The sequence below is a fragment of the Fringilla coelebs genome (assembly GCF_963513975.1).
Source record: "Fringilla coelebs genome assembly, chromosome: 7".
NCBI lineage: Eukaryota > Metazoa > Chordata > Aves > Passeriformes > Fringillidae > Fringilla > Fringilla coelebs.
The window spans coordinates 33,632,791-33,656,471 of NC_140035.1; the positions used below are offsets into that span (position 1 = coordinate 33,632,791).

Here is a 23,681-nt window from a genome sequence, read left to right on the forward strand (position 1 = left end):
ATAGTGGTCACTTCATCTATCCCTGACATATGGCTATCTCTGCATTGAAAGCAAAAAGGTGTTTTAACCTGACCTGCTTTTTCAGCTGAACATTTCTGGTGGGACAGCAAAGAAAAAGAGCATTCAATTGGAAAAAAGCTGATATTTAGGCAGAAGCAAATTGCCCTGAGGGAGTTTGGTCAGGTCAGCTGCACAAACATCTCGTGGAAGACTGGCATTAGGTCTTTATTGAGAGCAGATGGCTGGAAGCTGAGTTTGTGCCAGTTTCCTTCTTTGCAGCAGGCAGGTATGGCATGTGTGGTTTGATGCAGAGGTGAGTTGAGTGAGGTCTACTGAAGCTGGGGTGAGTGAGCCTCATGGTTTTTGCTGTTGTGGGACATTCTGTGATACAGGAAGGGGGGAAAATCATATCAAAAATGATGGACAGGGAGCCCTGTTATTACCAGTGAAGGATGTTTACTGATTTAGGAGTCTTAGATTTCTTTGAGTAAATAAATTTTCTGAAAATTAAGTTTCTTGAATGGACAGTGTTGCTTATTTACAGTTTATTTCCAAAATATATATTTAAAAGTTATGTTATTAAGGGCATAGATCTTAAATGAAGCACTTTGCAAAGGGTAACCATTATGATTGCTCATGGACTTAAACCAAGATCTCAAGGACATAATCAGTTACTTAGAGTCTTCCCTGGGATCACAATCAAACATGTTCTTCCATGCCACCAGACCGGGCTGACAGCAATGCCTGAGGTTTTCCACGGTGTGCTGTACTTTTTTCCTTTCATGACTGAAAGGTTAGACAAGGTAAATAATTCTAGAAGTTTCTAAATTTTGTTAATTTATTTTTCTTTAAATGCTGTGTAAATGTTTTTGTGTAATGAATTGGAGGTCTTTTTATTCTACAGTGCTCCTATGACAGTTCTAGGAAGAAGCTCCTTTTACAAAGCTGGTTATCCTCTATTTCTCCTTGTGCTTGTCTTCTTTTGTGAGCTGCAGGATCTTACAATAAAATGTAATGAGGAAGAAAAGTCACTAAGCGCAGAGGCATTTTCCAAGGTTTCACTGACCAACTTGCGTAGACCAGCAGTTCCAGATCTCTCCACAGACCTGGGAATGAATATCTTCAAAAAGGTGAGTGAAAGAAAACTGCACTTTAATTTACCAATGATTCAGCACCTCAGTGTCTCCCTAAGTAGCTGCTGAAGGTCTGGTTGGACTATGTATTCATGAGGTCTGCTTGGAATATGTATTCATGCCATATGTGAGATCATCATCCCTTTTCATTGGAGTTGATTCTGTATGCTATTACATTGGTTTTTATAAGCACATCCCAAACATAATACTGAAGTCTTTATTTAAGTAATTGGAACTGCATGAGAGGAGGCTGCTCAAACAGTGCTGAATTTTAAGTGGCAGTGCTCACTGTAATTCCGGCTAATTCAGTGAGTTCTGCTTTTTTTACCTTGTCTTAGCTCTGGGTTTCCAACCATCCATTCCATGCTCAAGGTCAAAGAATGCTGTAAAATTATCTGAGGGCATCCATCCCAGCCTCGGGCAAGACTGAAATCCTTCAAATGCTTGCAGCATCCCAGCATGCAATTGCATTCTGCCATGGGAAATGGCCAAGATAAAATGCTCAGACTGCAAAGTTATACTTGGGGAAATACATCTGTGTTATCTTTTTCCCTCAAGTGACTGTTTTCCATGCCTCAAAGCTTCTTAACTGCTCCTGTTTCTGGTCCTCTTGCTGCAGTTCAAGAGCCGCAAAGAGGACAGGGAGCGCGAGCGCAAGGGGTCGATCCCGTTCCACCACGCCGGGAAGAAGCGGCAGCGGCGGATGGGGGTGCCCTTCCTGCTCCACGAGGATCACCTGGATGTCTCCCCCACTCGCAGCACTTTCTCCTTCGGCAGCTTCTCTGGAATCGGAGAGGACCGGCGCGGCATGGAGAGGGGAGGGTGGCCAACCACCATCTTAGGTGAGGTATTGCTGGGTCTGCCCCGGGCTCTGTGTCGCTCCTGCCGCGGGCATTCGGAGAACAGCAGGGGCTGTTCCTTCATCCAGTCCTTTTGTCACCCTGTGTCCTTGGTTCTGTTTGTGTTACACATCTGTTGGTAACTGCTCACAGCAGACCTTGAAGGACTTATGTTTCAATTCACTTTTTCTCTGAAAACTTCTTTAGTGGAATAATAGCTACTGTGGGAACCTGTAGTGATCGCTGTTCCACTTGAATACCACTTTTTCTGTGTGGTAGAAAGCACTGCACAAGCATTGCATCTTCAAAAAGATCCAAAGAATTTTTGCATTTCCTTCTTTAGAAGAGGAATCTTTGGAGAGGCAGTGGTATCATTATTATGACAATTATTACAATTATGACAGCAGTATGACAATTGTTAGCGGCAGTGTCATTAGTATCATTAACAATGCCATTACTATGCCAAAAAAGTTCTATTCACAGTTTTCCTGGAGTGCATACTGGATAGAATGTAAATAGGATATTTTCTCAGTGAGGCTTATGCTGTCTTGATATTGCAGAGGTACAGTGTTTGAACCTAAAAACTCGCTACTTTTAAGTTCACGAAACAGTATTTTATTTTTTTTTTGTAATTCTTGAAGAATTTAGTTTGCCTTAGCACTACTCTTAAATAATATACTTATTTTTGGGGGCAAGGGGAGAAGAAACTAAATTCTGTAGCATGCCTCAAATGGTGGAGTCCTACAGTGCTGACCAGTCTTATTTTCTTGAAGGTGCTGGTGGTTAAGAATGCAGGTGTCAGCTAAACCAGTATGTTTGCAGGTGTCAGCTAAACCAGGTGAGGGGAAGAGCCTTGCAGAGAGTTTGGACCATTTTGTCTCTATGTCAATGGACTCACATGAGGGATCCCACCATTACTTTTGGTTCTGCTTCACAGCATGATGAAAAACCTTGATTTTTACAGACTCCAATCCTTTAATTTTTAACCCCAGCTGTTGTCTCCAGCCACCCCTCAGGTAGCTAAACAAGATCTCCCTTTCTTGTCGTGTCTCTAGGGAAGTTTACCAGGAGGGGAAGCTCTGACACAGCCACAGAGATGGAGGGGCTAAGCGCCCGGCACTCGCACTCCCATCACACCCTGGTCTCTGATCTGCCAGACCCTTCCAACAGCCATGGAGACAACACTGTCAAAGAAGGTAAATTTAACCCATCAGGACAGGTGTTTCACTGAAATATCAACCCCAGGAAGTGGAAGGAAGAGTTACTGTTTCTACATGTATGTGACTAATTGATTTTTCCTTTTTTGTTTCTGTATCTCTTGAGGGGTTTTATATACTATGAAGAAAAAGGTTTCAAAGAGTTCATGTTTATCTGGAGCAGTTGTTAAAACAGTTGGTGGCCATCAGCAGGGAGAAGGCATGGTTTGAGGTTTTCTTGCCTTATCACAACAAAAGTGTGAACAGAAACTTGGTATTGCTGTCTTTAATGGTTTCACAGGGAATTTTGTGGTATTTAATGCCTCTATGCAGTCAGCAGCTGCTGGATTTTGCTGGAAATATCAAGGTTTTTTATTTAATTCTCCTCATTCCAGTTGGATGTCTGGCTTGAAATTTACTCAAAGTCTCCCTGAGGCCCCTGTGTCTTGGAGGCCTCTGGAGAAATGACAATACCATTGTGACTGCCATGGCAGAGGCAATAGATGGGACCTATGATAGGGAGGAACCCTTCTCTTATCTCTGCCTGGGCTGAACACAGGGATTTAAGGGACAGGGGCAATGGCACAAGTCCCTGCCTGGTGCAGTGGGCACATCTGGGCACATCTCATCTGTGACTGCCCCCCTTCCTGGGTGCAAGATAGGTGACTGGTTAAGGTAAGAGGGGCAAAAATAGTGTTCTCCTGTAGCCTTCCAGTCATAGGAAATGATGAGGGAGGGCAGGAAGAGCCAGAAGATCAACACCTGGCTCTGCACCTGATGACACTGGCAGAATTTTGGCTCTGGGTTGGTTTACATGACACCAGGGCTGTTGGTGACTGACAGGCTACTCTTGACCCAAAGTGGGAAAAGGATCTTTGCACAGAAGTTATCAAGGCTTACTGAAAGAGCTTTAAACTGGATTTGAAGAGGAAGATGGTCAGTCTGAGAGGTCTTTTCCAGCCTGAATTTTTCTATGTTTCTGTGTAAGATTTGAATAGAGATTTTTGTTACTGATTTCAGAACAAACTAAGCAAAAAATCAGTGAAACAAAAAAAATCTGCCCTTGGATACTCATCAAATTTGGTAGCTCAGGAACAAAGTACCCTAATGCAATTTTTATCTTCACAATACAAATTTCAGTGAATGCCATTAAAAAGTCACACTTGCCAGAAAGAAATTCTCTGATACAAGCAGCTAATTCCTGCCCTAATCCTTGACCAAATTGTGGCCTAGTTCACAGTACTGCTGTTGGCCTTAAAATGTTTCTCCTAATTAATATGCCAGTTCAGTGCAAGCACTACTGCACAGGCTGTCAGGAAATGTGATTGCCACTCTGGCAAGTTGCTATGTACATAATATAACCAGTCTATCACTGAGTCATTGCTTATTAAATGTATTGGATGTCATTAGTTCATTAATTAGAATGTATTTATATTTAATAGCCATAGGAAGAGGTTCTTTGTTATTCTCTAGCCCTGTTACTGTACTGTCTGGCAGATGGTGGTCTAAACAAGCCTATGGGTGACTTTCTACACTAGAGGGTATATAAACCTACTTACAAAGCACTAGGTATGGGAAGTTATGAGCACTGGGGCCTGGAAATCAGCATGAGTTTTAAATCAGTTTTAAAAGTATGGGGCATCCTTGATAAAAATTTGCACTTAAAGCCAGCTTGCTAACGTGAGCGATTCAGTGTTCCTGTCTCTGAGCACTGTGAGCTTAAGACTGCAGTGCCTTTCTCATCAGGCAGCTATGCATTGTGGAGATGGTTTAGACTGTCACAGGTACTTTTTTTTTTCAACTGGTGTGATGAAATTTTCCAGATTGATGTGACTTGGAAAGCTGTTTCAAATTTGTGCAGTGGTGCTGCTGCCTTCACCCCCGCTGCCTTTCAGCTGCAGAGCTCTTTCTCTTTGCCTTGCAGGGTCACTGCTGCTTTTAAGATGAGGCGCTGGATTAATGCAGAGGGAAAAATCCTTTTGGATTAGATTTAGAATGTCTGAGTTGCCTGATCTACTTGACTGCCCATTTATCATCAGCTTGAGCTGCCAGAGAACTGAACTGCTAGAACAAGCTTGGAGTTGTTCTAATTTACACTGTGTTAAAAGAAGAATTGAGTTTACCTTTGCTCCCTGTACACATGATAGGAATTAGGAGCTTGTGATTTCTTTTGGCTTTACAAACCACCTTAGGAGCTTCTCCCTTTAGACAACCTCAGCCTCAATCTCTCATTCTGTAGCTATAGAGATAGAACTTTATTTTCAGGTAGCTGTTTTCCTCCCTGCAGTGCGTTCCCAGATCTCCACCATCACTGTGGCCACCTTCAACACCACCCTGGCCTCGTTCAACGTGGGGTACGCCGATTTCTTCAGCGAGCACATGAGGAAGCTTTGCAACCAGGTGCCCATCCCCGAGATGCCCCATGAGCCACTGGCATGTGCCAACCTCCCACGGAGCCTGACAGACTCCTGCATCAATTACAGCTGCTTGGAGGATACTGATCACATTGATGGAACCAACAGCTTTGTCCACAAGAATGGCATGCTGGATCTCTCGGTAATTGGCAAGGAACGAGGAAAGCCAGGTCCCTCTTCTGTCAATATAGCTGTTCCATTGAGATCAGGGGTTTGATGGGCTTTTCCTCCACCTCTTTATATGACTTCTCTCAGCAGTGTGTAAAGGTCAGTCAGACACATTTGTGCATATCCTAAAAGTCTCCTCTGAGAAACTGCAACTCCTGTTACTCCTTGCAAGGAGTGCATGTGCATGTGGAATGCACACATCAGATCTTGAGTGGTATTACGTAATGGCTGTGTTCCTGGGGCATGCACCAAATTCCCTGTAAAATAGTGTAAGACTGAGTAGCACCTTTCTTCTAGCACCTTAAACCTCACTTTTTCTGCTTTCCCCTCAATGATTTGCCAGCTCTTGGTGCACTGAAGCAGTGTTCTCAGGCTCACAGATGTCATCTCATGGTTTCCTTTTCAGCCTGACTGTGCCCAGCCTGTGGTTTCTTGTCTGGCATCTAGGTTGTAGGCTTTTGGTATTTAGGGTTGTGTATTATTTGTTCAGAGTTTGTACTGTGCCAGCTGTAATGAGTCTCTGGAATCTAGAATTTCTAAATATTACTGAGAGAGGAAATAATTCTGCCTTTAAATATGATGTTTGAATCCCTCAGGTGGTGCTGAAGGCTGTTTACTTGGTTCTGAACCACGACATCAGTTCGCGGATTTGTGACGTGGCTCTGAACATTGTGGAGTGCTTACTGCAGCTTGGTGTGGTGCCCTGTGTGGAGAAAGTCCGCAGGAAGAGTGAGAACAAAGAAAACGAGGCCCCTGAAAAGAGACCAAGTGAAGGATCCTTCCAGCTTAAAGGGGCTGCTTGTGGTTCAGCCTGTGGGTTTGGGCCGCCTCCAATTAGTGGAGCTGGAGATGGAGAAGAAGAAGGAGGTGGTGGAGGAGGTGATGGAGGTGGTGGAGGTGGTGGAGGAGGAGGAGGGCCCTATGAGAAGAATGACAAAAAACAAGAAAAGGTTTGTCTTGCTTCTCTATACAGTTCCAAATGCACTTTAATGTCTGCTAAGATTGAGTATGCATGTCTATGCAGCTGCCCTTCTGTTTTGCTCTGGTGCTCACCTGGGGTTCTGCTGAGGAAACATGATTAGCAATTCAAGCACTGTAACTACTGCAGAGAAGCAGCTGCCAAAAATGGAGTTTGTGAGCCCGGCACGGACATTTTCAATATCTTGACAAAGTGTTTGCAAACCTCAATGACAATGTTTTTTTTCAGGTTTCTTATTCATAGCTTGTAAAGGAAAAATGGAACCCAGTGTGTGAGCACAGTTTCTTTTTTATTTGATTAATAGGAGTTTTACATTTTTCAGTATTGCTATGAGAATTGGACAAGAGATGCTATGTTGCTGACCTCTGAGGTTGCAGTTTATAGTAGCATCATATCTAAGACATTTTAAAAAGATGCTTGGTTTTCTACTCAACTAAGCCAACTCTGTTTTTTCAGGATTCATTTTTTGAAGTAAATTCTGAATGGTGCGCATAGCAGCATGTAGGGACTTCACTTTTATAGCATAACTTTTTGATGGGAGCTGAAAAGGAGGGGGCTGGTCTCTAAACTTGAAAAATAATTGGAGTAAACACTTCAAGAATAACAACTCAGCAATGGAGTGTCTGAGATGAGAAACAGAAAGCAGTTTGTCAAAAATAAAATGCTAACCAAATGCCAGTGGTTGTGCCAGGGTTACCCACTGTCCTTCCCTCTGTGACCCTCAGGATGAAGGCCCATCTATCAGCACCCATAGGCTGGCACTCACAATGCTGATCAAAATTGTGAAGTCCTTGGGCTGTGCCTATGGTTGTGGAGAAGGACACCGAGGGCTCTCTGGAGACCGCCTGAGACTCCAGGTATTTCGGGAGAATGTAAGAGAATTAAAGCTCATTAAAGTGTCCCCCCTTGTACTGCTGAGATGGCTGCCTGCCCCCTCTGTAGCTTTCCCTGTATTGACAGTAAATGTGTTGCTTTTTGCCCCAGATCACAGACTGTGTTGCAGCCCAGCCGTAGCAGATTTTCAGCTGTAGTGTTGCTTTCCAGTCCCTGGGGCTTTCTAAGGGCACACCTGGGGCCCAGGGTGCTTCTGGCCACCCCAGCAGATGGGTTGGGACAATACATGGGAGCAAATTCCATGTGTGAGCTGGTGTTAGTAATTTTTCACAGGACAGTACCCCAAAAGAGTACGCTACTTACAAGAGGTGCAGCTATCTTGGGTTGCTTACGTAAATCCAAAAGTCTGAGGTGTAAGTATGTCCACCTTTGCTAATGGTGATTATGACTGATTGCTGCTGGGCTGCTCCATCAGCTCCTGATGGTTGGAGTGCACTGTATTTGCACTGTACTTGTTCTGTTGTTCTGCAAGGAAGTAAAAGACTAACTCGTGCCCTTTTGAAGGATCTGGTGGGTCATCACTGTTGATTCCTAACATTCTTGGTTCCGCCCCACTTAAGACATTGGAAAGTGCCCAGAATGTAGCCCAGACATCAGATTTAATCCAGAAGAGTTTGTCTCCTTGAGATCAGTCCAACTCCCTGTTAAATGGGAGCCTTTCAAAGGCCTTCTCAGTGCGTGCCTCTTCCTCACCTTGTGTGCTTGCAGAAGGGAGCATTTTCCATGACTATAATGAGAGCTTACTAATCCCATGGGATGTGGGTGAACCACATTCTTCTCCACGGTTTTGGTTAGCTTGAGCCATGCCAACAGAGCTATAATTAGGTTCTGGGCTCTGAGGTTGATTTCTCAGAGGTGGATTGGCTGCTCTGTGTCCTTGCAGTGTTCTTGTGTTAGCTAGATTTCCAGGTACTGCAGAATTGGACACGATGGGGTGAGAGAGTCTCAGTGGTAGCAGTAGAAAGGCTCTGCACAGAGCACTGGTTGAACAGGTACCATATTCATCACCATGTCAGTTCGATTTTTCCTTTGGAGCTGAGCCAGCAAAGCATTTAGACCTGTGCATAACATTAAGTATAAATGAATATGTCTCTTGGAACCAAGGTTCTTATCAGGCCCATTGAATTGAGGAAAATGGTTTTCTACATGTGTAAGTCTGCTGCATTTTCTGTGTGTTTGTCTGGCCAAACTGCTTTGCATGCAGCGTTTGTGTTGACTGTGTGGACAATCATGTCTGAGTTTACTGGAAAGTTAAGCACCCTATTGTAGATAAGAGGAGAGTTCATGTTTCCTATAGAGATGATGTTTTAGATTCTTTTAACTCCAGGCTTCATGGGGCCCTAGTAGGAGGGGTAGTTTTGTGATAAGTTGACAATTAATAGCTTTTAAGTAAAAAGTTAGTGTCATATGATGTAAATTTGGTATAGGGGCAGTCAGTAGGTTGGGTCTGAGCTGGAGGGTGAAAATCAGATGCCTGAGGCTAAGAACCTGTTCCACCAAGGCACCTTGACAGAGGTGGTGCATTCCCAGTTTCATTTACATCCAGGGATATTTTACTTTGAGGTTGGGCACAGGAAGAAAGGACATGAGATACAGCTGGTAGTGACTTTATCACCACCTCAAACAGTGGCACCCATACTGGTGCACTCTTTGGTGCTGAATTTCTTGTTGGCCCCAGAGGTGAACCTGTCCTGTTATGGGAGCATTCAGAGACAGCTAAGTGCTAGCAAAACTTGATCCTGTACTTTGATGTGATATGATTTGATGGGCACTGTTGCAGGCCCAGAACTGCCTCACGAAGCTGTACAAACTGGACAAGATGCAATTCCGGCAGACCGTGAGAGATTACGTGAACAAGGATTCTCTCAATAACGTGGTGGATTTCCTGCATGCTTTACTGGGGTTCTGCATGGAGCCAGTCACTGACAGTAAGTACTCCTGGCATCAGTCCCTCGTGTGCCTTAAACTGTGCCATCAGAAAGAAGCCACATCTTGTCCTTCACAAACTACAGAACATGATTTGCTGTTCTCAGAATATGTAAACAGTATCCTCAGCCAGTGGGGGCCAAGGGAGTTGGACCTCTTTGGATCTGACCACCCAGTGACCTTGCCTGGAGATCTTGTAGCACACAGTGCTCCTGAATCTGAAGGGCTCCCTTTGATTCATCCTATCTCTTGTTCATGGCTCTTCACAGAAGAGATGTTCATTGTTTAATGAAATCATGATTTCATTATGCTCATGCCCGGGGCAGGAAGTTTTCTGCTTTATGACCTGACAAAGCACCAGGTGGAGTGGCCAGTTTAATACTCAGTTTATTCTGAATGGAGGCATAATTGAGCTTTAAACCCTCTGTGGTGCCTCAGAGCTCAGAAGGCAGCGCAGTAAGCAGCAAGAACTGCTTGCATGAATGGGAATATGGACACACAGATGCATATGCCTGCAGTTACAAATGCATGTGCATGTTTGTACATAGGGGGGTTTGAGGATTTTTTTAAAGTTAGGAAAATTATGTTCTGTATTACAGCAATCAAACATTTATGCTTGGTCACTGCATGAAACAACATTTAAGAGTGGTTGTTTACAGAGTAGGAATAGCTCCTCTGAAACACTCAGGGAGTCTGACTAATTTATTAGCCTGTCTTTGATGCCAGGAATTTCAGGGAAAGCATCAAAGAACATTATATAGCCAGCTTTCATGAGGAAGATTCCCAGATGACATTTCCCTAAGTATTCATCAATTATTGACTGGCTTATTCTTTGAAACATGACAGCTTATGCAGCTCTTGAGAGTCTTTTGTCTCAGGAAACTGGAATTTTTTTTTTTGTAATTCATGTAAATGTGTAATTCTTTTTTGAGTCTTTCTGAAAGCTTGGTGTTCTTGTGCACCTTCCAAAAAACGCATTCCTATAGTTCAGATTATTTTTGTTTCATAGGTGTTGTCACTTTGCTGCCTAATCAAACACTTCTTATCTCTTAGAATGGTAACTAGAAAAACTGAAGTTATTGTTCAAATTTTAAGCCTTATTTTAAGACAAATTTTAAGCCTTTTAAGCACTTCTTTATATGAGAGGTGTGAATGGGACAAAGCTAGAATTGTCCTGATACTTTTGATCCCTTTTCACAAGGATTGAAAGTATCAGCAATTCACAGCTATTTCTGGGAAACTTTTATACTGATGATTTAATTTACCCTTTGCTTCTGCTGTATTTCTGTGGGGTGGGATTGTGAGAATTGAGCATAGGATATTAGGTGTGGATGTGTCCTTGTCTCATGTATCATAATCCCTTTACATGTGTCTTTAAGCCCTCTCTTTTAAACTGTTCCCAACAAGATGGCTTGCTTACACTTGAATTTTACAGATAAGGCTGGATTTGGGAATAACTTCACCACAGTGGACAACAAGTCTACAGCCCAGAGTGTGGAAGGTATTATTGTGAGTGCCATGTTCAAGTCATTGATCACTCGCTGTGCATCCACTACACACGAGCTCCACAGCCCAGAAAACCTGGTAAGCCCTTGATACCAAGTTAACAAAGTGATTGTCTCCCTGCACTGGGCACTAGTGAAGCTGCATCTCAGAATCTGGGGACACTCTGAAGTTTTTTTCTCTAAAAAATGGAAATGGGGCTGGGAAAGAGTCTGGAGCACATGTCTTACAAGGAACAGCTGAGGGAAACAGAGTTGCTTAGCCTGGAGAAAAGGAGGCTCTGGGGAGACCTTCTTGCTCTCTACAGCTTCCTGACAGAGGTTGTGTCAAGGTGTGGGCCAGTCTCTTACCCCAGGTGAAAGTGACAGGACAGAAGGAAATGGTCTCAAGATATATCAGAGGAGGATAATATTAGATATTAGGAAAAAATTTCTTCACTGTAATGGGAGATCAGGTATTAGAACAAGCTGCTCAGGGAAGTGGTGAAACTGATGCCTTGTGAAGGCTGACCTAGAACAGAGGCTAGATGGGGCTAAAGAATAAAGCAGGGATTTATTAGGAGGCCTCAGTGGATCCACCTTGGGCAGTACAGAGCCCAGCCAGGGCTGCACCCAAGATGAACCAAAATGGTCAAAAAATGGACAAACGGTCACGTTTTTGTTTTCCTTTCTTCCTTGCTGGGAATTTTCAGAATAATCCAAGGTCTTTCAGGAAAGCTCACAGATCAAAAATCAAGCCCTGTAAAATTGTTCCCTCCGTGCCCTTGCCCCCAGATATAGAGGTGATTTGCACATCACAGATGTGTATGAATGTTCAGAACTAAAAAGGGCCTTGAGTGTAGGAGGGAGGTTGGGGAATGAGTGAGTCATTCCTCTCTCTTCATGTGATGTGAAGCTCTAAAATAATGAAAAAAAAAATCCCAAGACACCCACTGGTTCTGAAAAAAACATGCAATTGTTTGCACTCTACATCCTCTCACATACACCTGAGGTATTTAATGCCTTTTAAGTTTGTGGTCTAGGTGAATGGTATAAAACAAACTTTAAGTCAGCTTTGTAGCTCCCTCATTTCACAGGTCTTTTAGCCCCTGATACCTCTCCATCTGCAGTATCCCCATGCAGATCTTGTTCTTCAGAGTGCACTGTGAGTTTCCAGCCAAAACCCACAAACCCTACACCTGAAGAGTAGATCACACAACAGCCAGAGGAGAAGCAAGGCCTGGTGAAGTACCTGAGAAAGTACTGACTCTCACTGCTTCTTTAGAAACTTCAGACTAAATTTGTTTGTGTTTTTTTTTTTCCATGGTGTCTTGCTGCTCAGGGCTTGTACTGTGATATCCGACAGCTGGTGCAGTTTATCAAGGAGGCCCATGGGAATGTATTTAGGAGAGTGGCACTCAGTGCCCTCTTGGACAGTGCTGAAAAGTTAATACCAGGAAAAAAGACAGAGGAAACAGAGCAAGAGCCAAAGCCATCTGGGAGCAAAAGGTGGGTGTCAGGAGGGAGAAGGTAAATGACTGACTTGCATATGACTCTATGGCTATCCGTGCCAAACACAAATATAGGAAGTCCCAAGGGATTGTTTTATATTTATAGCATGCCAGTTCTTGATGTACAGACTTTTGCTGTGGCAGCAGCCTCCTTTAAAATTTAATGATCTGAGACTGCAACAAATTTGCCGAGAAAATCATTGGCAGTCTCATATAAGAGGCATAAGAGAACAGGAAACACTGGGATAAGGAGAGGCTAAGAGAACTAAGAAGCAAAGAGAACTAAGAAGCATAGTGTCACTCCCAAAACACTCAGTGGATGTACTTTTTAATATGCATCACATCCTTTGGGATGTGTACCTGTTTTTCTGACAGGCAAACCCTGGTATAAAAAACAAGTCCAAGAACAAATCTAATACTGACATGCTTCTTTATCTAAAAGAAATTTCCTCTGGTGCTTTGAGGAATTTGTCTTATTGAAATGTTGGGAAGAAGGATTAAGAGAGTTGAAAAAGTCCTGAAAACCTTGGCTTTGCTGCTCAGAGCTGCTGCCTTTTTTTGGAATAATATGTGAGTTGCTAAGGAGAGGGTACCTCTCCAAAGCTACTTTGCAGGTTTCCATGTGCAGTTCTATGTGATGACCATGAGATGGGCCATGCATTTCCTTTGGCTGATGATTTGTCTTGTCTGTGCAGATCTGAGGCAGGAAGTGTCATCATTGACAAAGGGCAGGCCTCTGCTGCCCCCGATGAGTGCCGGAGTTACGTCTCAAGCCGCCCCATGCAGACTCCAGAGCAGTAAGTAAATATTGAGTTGTTCAATGTGTTCATGCCAGCAGCTCCCCCCTGGGGTTGTGCAAATGGGCAGGACAGCAGACTTACCTGTTTGCATGGTACAGCAAACTTGAGTGTCTACACAGGAGCTAGTGCAAACAACCAGGTAATGCCTGTTTTCAGTGCTGCCAACTGGACCCATCCTGGTTTTGATAGGGAAACAGAAGAGGTTTGCAAATGACAGTGCAGGAGATTTGTCAATATTGTGTGCCATGCTACCATAGTGTGTTAATTCCTCAGAGATTTAACCACAACTGTTCTCCAAGCTTTGTTTGTACTCCCAGGTGATGTTTTTATTAATTTTCAGCTTCCAAGTTGTTGCTAAGACTCATTAATGCTTCAGTGAGAGCCAGTCCATTCCTGACTTGCCTTGGGCTCTGAAGATTGCTGTAGTTCCCTTTTCAGCACAGGGAATCAACCTGCTTTTGGCACTGTACAACTGAAATCTATGTCCAAAGAATTCTGCCATTTACTATTGAATCAAACTTAGACAATACTCTTAAGAATTTTAGAAAATGATGCAAATGGCTACTGGTCCCTAAGTAATTTTTTGGGCAAGTAATTTAACTCCTCTGAATACAAGTCTGTCTTGTTAAAGAGCTGTGAGATGCACTGCATGAAGACACTGCTTGTACAAGGGCCCAGAGCTCTACATCACATATTCTCCTGCCTTAACTGAGGCTGCAAAGTCTCACTATTGCTGAGACAGCAAGGATAAAACAAAGCCTTTTACTGCTCTGCAGGATTGTAGCAAGTTGTTCCTCTCTGAGCCCTGCCATAGCTGTGGGACATCTCAAGAATACAGTAAAAAGTGTTGTCCCAGTTCTAGTTCTTAATGAGCAGGTTCACAAATGGCTGTCATGTTGTCCTAAAGCTTTCTGGTACAAATGCTTGTAGAAGTTACTAATGTGATCTTATAAGTGTAGTTCATTTTGACATAAAGAAAGTGGTTTACTTTCATGTGTAGAAACTAAAAATTGGAATGATCTGTTCAATGGATGTTATTGAGGAGAGGACATCTTAAACAAGTCCTGCCTTTGACTCAGATTTCTGGCAGTAACTCTTTTCAGGGGCAGCCTGCATTCCAGATTGCTCCCACTCCTCAGATTCTTAATAACTGCCAATTAGGTCTATTACAAAATGAATTATTTATTTAATGGACACAAATTTAACTGTCATAAGACTTTAACAGATTACTTACCACACAGGATAAACAAAAGAAACAACTAGTAGATTAACAGTTTGGTGCACTAAAATATTAAGGTACCTATATTACAGCTAGAGAAGAAATAGTTTAGATTAGGATTCAATGTATCTTACCATCCAGTTTCTGGTGGGGCATACATAAAAAATATTTTGCTCTCAGTTTCTGGAGAAGTAATCATGAAGATCCAAGCTTGGGGAAGGAGACTTCTGCCCCCATGAAAATTTGTGTAGCTTTTATAGCTCTAAAGGGTCTCTCAGTTAAGGATTGCTCACTTATCTCTTTGCACCTCACTCTCAACGTCAGGGATGTTCATTGTCAGCTGGGGATCTGATAATAACCATCTGCCACAGAGGGTAGAACTAAGGGTAGAAAAGATGGTTATTTTGTGCCCTGAACAACACTGAGTGTGTTGTCAAGCTTATGTCCCGCTAAGAACAGTGTATCATTTGGAATTCAAAATGAAACAACCTCAAGCAATAGAGAGGTTAGGAGGGGGCTGCAGAAAGGAGGTCTGATTTCCCTGAGCATTCAAACTTCACTGAAATGCAGTTCATGCTTTGCATACCTTCTGTTCCAGTGATGAGCAAATCCAAGGGGCCAATCTGGGACGCAAGGACTTCTGGAGGAAGATGTTCAAGTCCCAAAGTGCAGCGAGTGACACCAGCAGTCAATCTGAGCAGGACACGTCCGAGTGCACCACGGCTCACTCTGGAACCACCACAGACAGGCGCTCCCGCTCTCGCTCCCGACGGATCTCCCTCCGAAAGAAACTCAAACTTCCCATAGGTAAATGTATGTCTCTTTCTATTCTATATACCTATTGCATGTGCAGAGAAACACAGCCAGACACAGCTGTCTTAAGAAATACTGCAGCACAGTTCCCTATTGTCTGTATATCCTCCCAACAAAAGCTGTGATGGGCTGCTCGCTCTGTTTTGCAGATGTGGAACTGAGGCAAAGGGAAATGTAAGCAATTTGCCAAAGATGGCAGGGAATATTTTTGTCTAAATAGTGAAACTTTTCCCCCCAAAGTAGTAGACTAGTACTGTAATCTCACAGGCACTGTTCCCGTCCGTGGGAGAGAAATATTCCAAATTAACATTGGTGTGACAGAATATATCCATTACAATTCCCAGGACCTGGCCTTGCATGGTAGTTAATACATGTTACATGAAAATGTTACCTTATGCTTGTCTCTCATTTTCCCACGCCTTAGTGTGGCCACTGTGGAGAAATAGATAATTCCAGGAAGAATGCTTAGATTTGTACTGAGTGGCTCATTCTGTGACAGGGAACTGGCTGAAGCGCTCCTCCCTCTCTGGCCTGGCTGATGGAGTGGAAGATCTCCTGGATATCAGCTCTGTTGACCGTCTCTCCTTCATCAGGCAGAGCTCCAAGGTAAACGTGTCAGCTTGGATTACAGAGAGCTTAAAAAGGCAGGATCTGGCTGGTTTTAGCTGCACATGGGAACATTTTTTTTTCAATATGGACTTTGCAGCTAACAAGACTGTCAGAGAAGTCTCCAGAGTAGAGCCATGGGAATTTGATGCTGGACTTCTGTAGCTCAAGGCGAAGACTAGGTTAAACTTACCTAGTCTGCTCTGCTGCACTGAGAGGAAAATGCAGGCTCTGTCAACGCACTTAAGCTTTAATTTTTGGTCACACTTCTCCTTCCTTCTTTGTCCTTCCACAGCCTCTCAAGAAAGACAAATCCTTTAAGCAGAAAGCTTAAAAGATGACGTGCTTCAGCGTATGTAAATCTGTAAAGCCCAGACCCAGCCGTGTTGCTCTGGTGACCCTCAGAGCCCCTCTGTAGATGTTTGTGTCCAACCAGTGAGTGTCTAACCAAGCTCCCCAGGCTGACCAGCCCCTCTGTCCCTGCACAGGTGAAGTTTACCAGCGCTGTGAAGCTGTCAGAAGGAGGGGGGCCAGGAGGAGGCCTGGACAACGGGCGAGACGAAGAGGAGAATTTCTTCAAGCGTCTTGGTAAATGGCGCACCTGCCGAAGACACCCATCCAAGCTCCATCACACAGAAGAAAAAGATGGTTAGAAATCAGGGTTCTCGTCTCCTTTTTGCTTTCTTTTTTATCATTTTTTAAAATATATTTCTTTCTGTATTTTACCCCTTTCCCTTTTTTCCTGCTTTCTCCATGGTTTTTGTCTCCATCGTAGCCTTCTCCGATTTTTTAGTCTTTGTAACTGTTTTCTTTCCCTTCCTTCTTGCTTTTGTTTTGATTTAGAAAAAAAGCTGTGGTAAATTTTTTTTTCTTAAAAAAAAAAATCAGATTATTCAAATAAATTATACAATACAACATTTGGGCTTTTAAAATCAAATCAAATTTGGTCAATACACTTGAAAAATTAATACTTGCTTCAAAGCACTTATTCAGTTCAAAATTAGGTGTGTAAATCTTCTGTTGTCCAATACAACAATTCCATCCGTTTTTTTGTTTAGTTTTGTTTTTTCAATTTGTAACTATTTGACAGTTTTAGCAAATATCAGCACAGAAATGGAAAACCCTACACAAACCTTGTTGTAATTATCTCTTTTCTTCTGTGTTTGCATGTCTAGTCTCTGCATACCATTCGTTAGGGATGCTGTCCCTTTTTCTTAGCACACAACATAAGAATAAAAACACTCTCTTTCTGTTCCACAGAAGTGTATTTAATTGTTTTGTATTTTTACAGTCAGCAATGTCTGAAAAGTGCTTTTATGAATAATACAAGGTCATGGTATAATCTGTTTTAAGATATCATGCAGTCATTGACATGCTCATGTTGTCAGCTCAAAGCACATCCTTCTTGACAGGGGGATAACCTTGTATCTTGAAGTTCTGTTACTTTTTTATAAGGCAACACAACTGGATTCCCAAAAACACACAAAAAGGAGTCAATTTTATTTTTTAGCATGATTTCTGTAGTTTTATAATATGCAACACTTTCTGGCATTATGTTTGGTTTTCTTCTGACATACTTTGGCATTGCATTGTGTGGATTTTGCCCTCACCTGTCCCAGGCCTGCAGTGTAATGCATTTAAGGCATTTTTAAGGCAAGTGATAATTGCAAAATAGAAGCATATCTTGTAACTGTAAACTGGTAATTTTCTGCCACTGGTGAATGGTGGTGCCTTTCAGTGAGCTCCTAGATGACAAGTATTGCTCCTTTGTGAGAATGCATCAGTTCAGCACCTTGTTCAGGTCTGGTAGCACTCCCCAGAAAAGGAAGGAATTAGTTTCTTCATCCACTCTTTTGTGCTGAAGTGGGTGTGAAATACTTCCACCGTATTTTAAAAATGGTTAGAAATGGCTGAGGGGAAGCGAGAACTTTACAGACTGCCACAGCTGTTTCTGCAGTGTGCCTGTGAGATGACCTTCATATTTTGCTGTAGAAATTTTTTTTTAAAATCTTGCTAATACAAGAGTAATGAAAGTTTTTGAGGCAAAGTGTGACAGTTATGGAAGCTGTATCACTGTATCTGCAAGGATCTCTGATACTGAATGAAAGCCACATAGCTTTAGCAAAAATAGGTGTATCTTCCCTCTGTATGTCGCTGTGCTTGCATGTGCACAGTGATATCAGTGTGAGGTCTGTTCCTGGTGGGACAGGTTATAACCCAGTACAATTCTACAGCAGCAGTGCGCCGAGCTTTCACATTTCCAGTGCTTCCCTGTCTTCCCTACAGATCAATTTTTCTGTCCTTAACAAGGAGAGAATAAAAGCCTTTTAAAGGCAGATGGGTGCACTGTTAAATCCCTCAAGATCTGATCATAAGCATTATACTGGAACCTCTCTCTGCCTTCTCATTTTTGTCATTCATGGTGTGATGCTATTACTTTGCTCTTGTTTTTCTCCATGTGGCGTTTCCTCCTGTGTTTTTGGGTTTTTTAACAGTAGACCAAATTTAAGAGGTAATGGATAAAGGATAAATAAATCCCATTAAAAATTATAAAAGGTAGAACAATTTGTGACATCATTTATGAACTGTAACCTTCATCATGATTGATCATGCAGACCACTGGAAATTCTGTGTTATAGATGTATGTTAGCATACACGTGTGTGTATCTGTATGTGTGCATATATCTACACATATATATTTACACATTCATGTGTAAAAATATTTATTTTAGAGTAAATAAATATTTACTTTACCTATTCCTCTTTTTACCTATACTGAGAGCACATAGACATGTACAGAGTTACAGTGCAGACCCATAATGTTCCTTTGGGCACTTACTGAAGGTGCTGTGAGTGACCACAGAACTTGTCAGGGTGTTCAAGGCACAGCAGCTCGAGCTTGCTCTGAAGGATGAGCTCATGGTCACAGAGGGAGCAGCTATGAAGCAGGAGCTTGTTTGTACCAGGAAATGGTCTCTGCTCTTTGGGCAAGGTCTTCTGCAGGCCTGAGTCGCATGAATTAGGTCAGGGAGGGCTGCCCTGATCACAGCAAGGCTACTCCAGGATGAGCATGACAAGAGACAGCCACCAGCTGCCTCTGAAGAATTGTCTTGTAAAGCTTCAACAAAATGCAAGAGATGCCACTGAGCTCAGAGGGACAAAAGCTCTGCTAGCTCTTAATAGTGTGGGTTAGGGGCATGCCTTAGGCGAGGTTCTGTTCTTCATCTCATACAGGCACAGGCTTAACAGGGCCCTGAACAGGGAACATTTGTTTGTACCTCAAATGAGTTAGTGTTATGACAGTTATAGAGCAGGAAGGCTCAGATAAGATATAAAAGCTAGAAGGAAACAGGAGGACTTGGAAGGATGTTTGTAACTGCTTGCACGTGTAAGTGTTCCCCTTGTTCTTTCCACTTTGTTTGATCCATTCCAGTGGAATATTTTCCCAACATAGGAACATTTTGTTTGCTGGTTAGTAGGTACAGCCTTGCTGGAGAAAAAAAAAAGATAAGGAATTTGTAAAGAAGTCTCTTGAAATTTGATATACCTCTGCCTTCAAGGGAAAAGTGAAGATCTACATTGTCATTTTCTGTTGTGATTTTTTTTGTGGTGCATGAATGCTTTCCAAGTAATTCTAGGAAGTGCACGCCCAAAAGAACGTTGAGTTTCAGCCATTCTTCTTTCCTGAAGTAAACAAAAAGTCCTGTAGAGCTGATGTTTTCACTCTTGTCTTTCAAATAATCTATGTTTAAAACCAATTTAGAATTCTCCACTCTATGTTCTCTTCTTTAGTGCTTTATCCTTCAGTGTTCTGTAAACTTTTGTACTTTCAGATGTAAACAGGGAGAGTATTATGGGCAAAGACCAAAAGTCCAGGAACTGACTATCCTTTTTTTTGACCAAACACTTTGGCCTTGAAACAGCTTTCCTTATTTCTAATCTCTGTCTTTCTGCCATTCTCTCAACTCTGTCATTACCAACTGCATAATGATCTTCTGCACTAGAAGTACTAATTTGGATTAGTTGATTTAGGATGTGAACTCTATGTATGAAGTTTAACATTGTCCCCAAGGTGGGATGCCATCCTCATTTTAGAAGTGAACTCTTTTCCATCCCAAAGCATACAAGACCCTTCAAGGGAGAGAGGCTGGAATGATGATTTCTAGGAGTTACGGCCAGTCTCACTTTCCTCTTCACTCTTGTGGTAATTGCAATGTTTGCCTGAAAAAAGTGCTTGATTTCCACATAGAGTACACATTCACTATGGATTTTTCTGTCCTAGTAGATGATAAATTACTAAATTGATCCATTAGGAATAAAGGTTATGCATGCTGCACTTGAAACTTAAAGGCAATAGAGAAGAAAGGTAGGAGATTATTAAGGAAAAAAAGACTGTAAACAAGATGATCTGTGTTAAAGAGGTGTGGAGGCAAGACAACATCCTAGTTTGTCTGTGTTGGAGTAGGTTCTGGGCAGATATCAGTATGACCAATGCCAGAATCTGACTAGTTGTATGTCTGTTTCATGGAAGTCACGAATATTGTAAAAATGAACCTGTTATCTTCAAAATAACACAAGGAGGGAAAGGGATTTACACTAAGACTGTTCCCCATTTTTTACTGGTGAGAGACTGTTCCCTTCTCTCTACCCCTCCCTGCATCCCCTCTGTACTCTCTACCTCTTTAGGTTGCCATAGCTTTGATGATCACTTGGCCTCCAAACAAGAAGGAGGAAAATCCAAGAACGTTGTGAACCTGGGAGCGATCCGCCAAGGCATGAAGCGCTTTCAGTTTCTGCTGAACTGCTGCGAACCAGGCACCATCCCCGATGCCTCCATCCTGGCAGCAGCCCTAGACCTTGTAAGTCCTTATTGCTCTGCTGTTCCCTGCTGAGAGCATGTGCATATGTGGTGGTCCACTGTCATTCACTAATGCTCCTCATGCCCCACAGACAGAGTGTGAAGCATCACAGCAATTCCAGCTGCTGGTGGTGTTAGCTGGAGCTTTAGCATCTGTGAGTGGACAAGTTTGCAGACAAAATGGATCTTTTTTTTTTATTACATGGCTCCCCGTAACTACATCATTGCCAGTGCAAAGCTTGTATTGTTGTCTTTGTACTTCTCTCACAGACACTCTGTTTCTGCTCCTAGTGTCAATCTACAGAATAAGGATTGAAGATTGGATAACTACTTGGAGAGGTGCAGGAATTCCACTCTCGAGATCTGACAGAGTTATAAGTACATTAGGCAACACTGGACTATTAGTCACCAGAGCCAGTCAGTGGGGAAAAAAATTATATCAGAGAGTGTGTGCTTTTAAATGTGGATATTGCTGATTTGCCAATGCAAATCAAAGAAGTGACACCATTCAATCCTTTCTTCCTGATATTCTGTATCTCCTTCCTTCTTATCCTTGCAGTTGTGTTTTTTAACAATCCCTCCCATTTCTAAAGCTGTGGCCTTCACCCTGTGATTCATGAGCCAGTGGGGCTCTGTGAGCTGTTTATGTGACAAGCAAGGAGTGTGACAAATACAGCTGTGAAAAACCAGCCAAATATTAGCAATTTCTCTGCATGCTGCTTTTTACTTCCTTCCCTAAGTGTTTGGCTGTATGCAAGCTGAAAAAGGATTAAAAGATTAAAATCCACATGCTATCCCTTTTCTTCCCACGCCCCACCTCTCACCTTTGTGACTGCTGTGCCATTTGTGCTCAAATTCAGTTTTTTCGCTCACTGCTGGGGGTCTCAGGCTCGTGGACTCTGCCTTCCCACCAGTGCTGTGCCCTGACCTTTGCTGCATTGCCTGCTCCATGGCTGGAGGGATGTCATGCTCTGTGCACCTCTTCTCTGTATCTTCACCTTAACCTTGCACCCTTGGTGTGCAGATCCAAGCCCGTCTGCATGAGTGCTGGTCTGGAGTTGCTGCTGTTGTCAGTTCCCATCTAGCTCTGCTCTTTGGAGTGCTCCTCACCCATCTTCCAACAGACACAGGTTCCATTCACTGTTCCCCACACCTCCTGCCAGAGATGGCTGTTCCTCTGGGTGGAAGCTGTGGATGCAGTGGCTGACAGAGTGGCCTTCCTGGTGGCTCTTACCAGTCAGGGTTGCAGTGAGCTCAGAAGGTGGCTTGCAGCCTGCTGTGTGTGTGATGCCCAGCTTCAGTCTTCAGGGCTTCCAGGCTGCCACCCTGTTCCAAATCCTAAACTAACAGGATAAGGTGTGAGGTGCATGAGCAGGAAAGAGCTCATTCCTAGCAAGTTTGTCACCAGGAGCCTTCTGAAGATGCACTACTCTGTGTTCTGATTAATCAGATGGTAAAATGGGGTTTGGCAGTTATGTCCCTATTGCCTGCAAATGTCTCACTTAATTTTTAAATTCCCCAAATTTTTAAGCACAGACCAGCTTACTCTGTGCCCATGCATGAAGTCAGCTGCAAACTGCCAGTCAGAGTGAGTTGTTTGAAGATGTCTGACCTCCAGATCTGACTTCTACAAACTTAAATGTAACCATTCCACTGAGGAATGCAGTCAATTTTGCTATCAGAATTTCTAAAAGGTCTTCAGCTAAAGATGAAGGAAGCCTTGCTCTAATTGTAGCCTTGGGAGACTCCAAGTACCTGTTCAGTTGGCATTTTGACTAGAAAGTATGGGACATCTATAGAAGTTAGGCAGTCACATGCAGTGTATATTTTAAAAGGTGACAGCCTGTCATCTCACTGTATTGCTTAATGGCAATGGAAAATTCCCACATTATATGTCAGCAGAGAAAACCCAAAATGAAATATTCTAGGTGTTTTAACTTCTGTTTTCAGGCTTTTGAAGTAATAGTTTGAATCAGGTCTGATGCAAATGAAAAGCTTCTTAAATCATTTTATCTAGCCTAGTTGCTGAGGCAACCTTTAAAAAATGAAAGGTAAACAGTTCCAGTTCTCCCATAATTTTTCTGACCATGCTTTTTCATGCAGGTTTGCAAAATTTTATTCTTACAGCAACTTTGAAATCTTTGATCAGCCTGGATGTTTGTTTAAAGAAATTAGAGCAGTGAAACAAATGATGCATCCTTATGGAGCTAATAATTTGTTTGTGTATTGAAATGAGTGTTGCCTTAGGTTTAGTGGCTATGCAGTTAACATATTTTCCTAGAAGTAGCATCTATACTTGACTAAATTTTTAAAACCACAGTCAATATATGGATGTGCAAACATTCAGTGATAACTGATACATTGCAGACAGCTTCATCTTTATGTCCCCAGCTTAAATCCAGCCTTTGCAATAGTAAAATTGATTTACTTTGGGATATTTCAGTCTATGCTTAAGTTCATGTTGAGGGTTCCAATAAACTGCTGTCCAGGATTGTGTTACTATGTTACCTGAAGTATCCTAATTAGTGTGCTGTAAATGACTAGCTTTTCTTTGACCAGTATAACAGTGTGTGACACCTGCCAGCATTACATTTCTCCAATAAGATGTGTGAGCTCACTTGTTGTGACCTGGAAATCTTTTATCCTTGTTGAAATGCAATAGTTGGGCTGTTTTCTGGTAGGATTGTGTACTCTGAAATATTGGGACAGTAGAAGCAAAGTCTAAACTGCAAGAATACTTGTCAATATCCTGACTCCATGTCACCCTGGGTCTTAGGCAGACTGGATAGTTCCCATGTCCCTGTTTCCATGGCAGAAATATTTCTCTGTGGAAGTGCTTATGCT

The 23,681-nt window shown here is 42.6% G+C and overlaps 1 protein-coding gene across 1 annotated transcript in view; it reads left to right on the plus strand.

Annotated features, from left to right (window-relative positions):
- The window catches only part of UNC80 (unc-80 homolog, NALCN channel complex subunit), a gene marked incomplete at both ends in the record, with an annotated part of 122,590 nt that overhangs the window by 21,438 nt on the left and 77,471 nt on the right, over positions 1-23,681 (plus strand). Inside the window, 14 exons of the mRNA XM_084209398.1 lie at positions 996-1,130; positions 1,753-1,975; positions 3,028-3,168; positions 5,456-5,724; positions 6,347-6,700; positions 7,455-7,601; positions 9,404-9,551; positions 10,985-11,133; positions 12,373-12,539; positions 13,237-13,338; positions 15,159-15,367; positions 15,873-15,979; positions 16,468-16,567; positions 20,666-20,838. Coding sequence (XP_084065524.1) covers positions 996-1,130; positions 1,753-1,975; positions 3,028-3,168; positions 5,456-5,724; positions 6,347-6,700; positions 7,455-7,601; positions 9,404-9,551; positions 10,985-11,133; positions 12,373-12,539; positions 13,237-13,338; positions 15,159-15,367; positions 15,873-15,979; positions 16,468-16,567; positions 20,666-20,838 — 2,424 coding nt within the window. The remainder of the gene's footprint in view (positions 1-995; positions 1,131-1,752; positions 1,976-3,027; positions 3,169-5,455; positions 5,725-6,346; positions 6,701-7,454; positions 7,602-9,403; positions 9,552-10,984; positions 11,134-12,372; positions 12,540-13,236; positions 13,339-15,158; positions 15,368-15,872; positions 15,980-16,467; positions 16,568-20,665; positions 20,839-23,681) is intronic.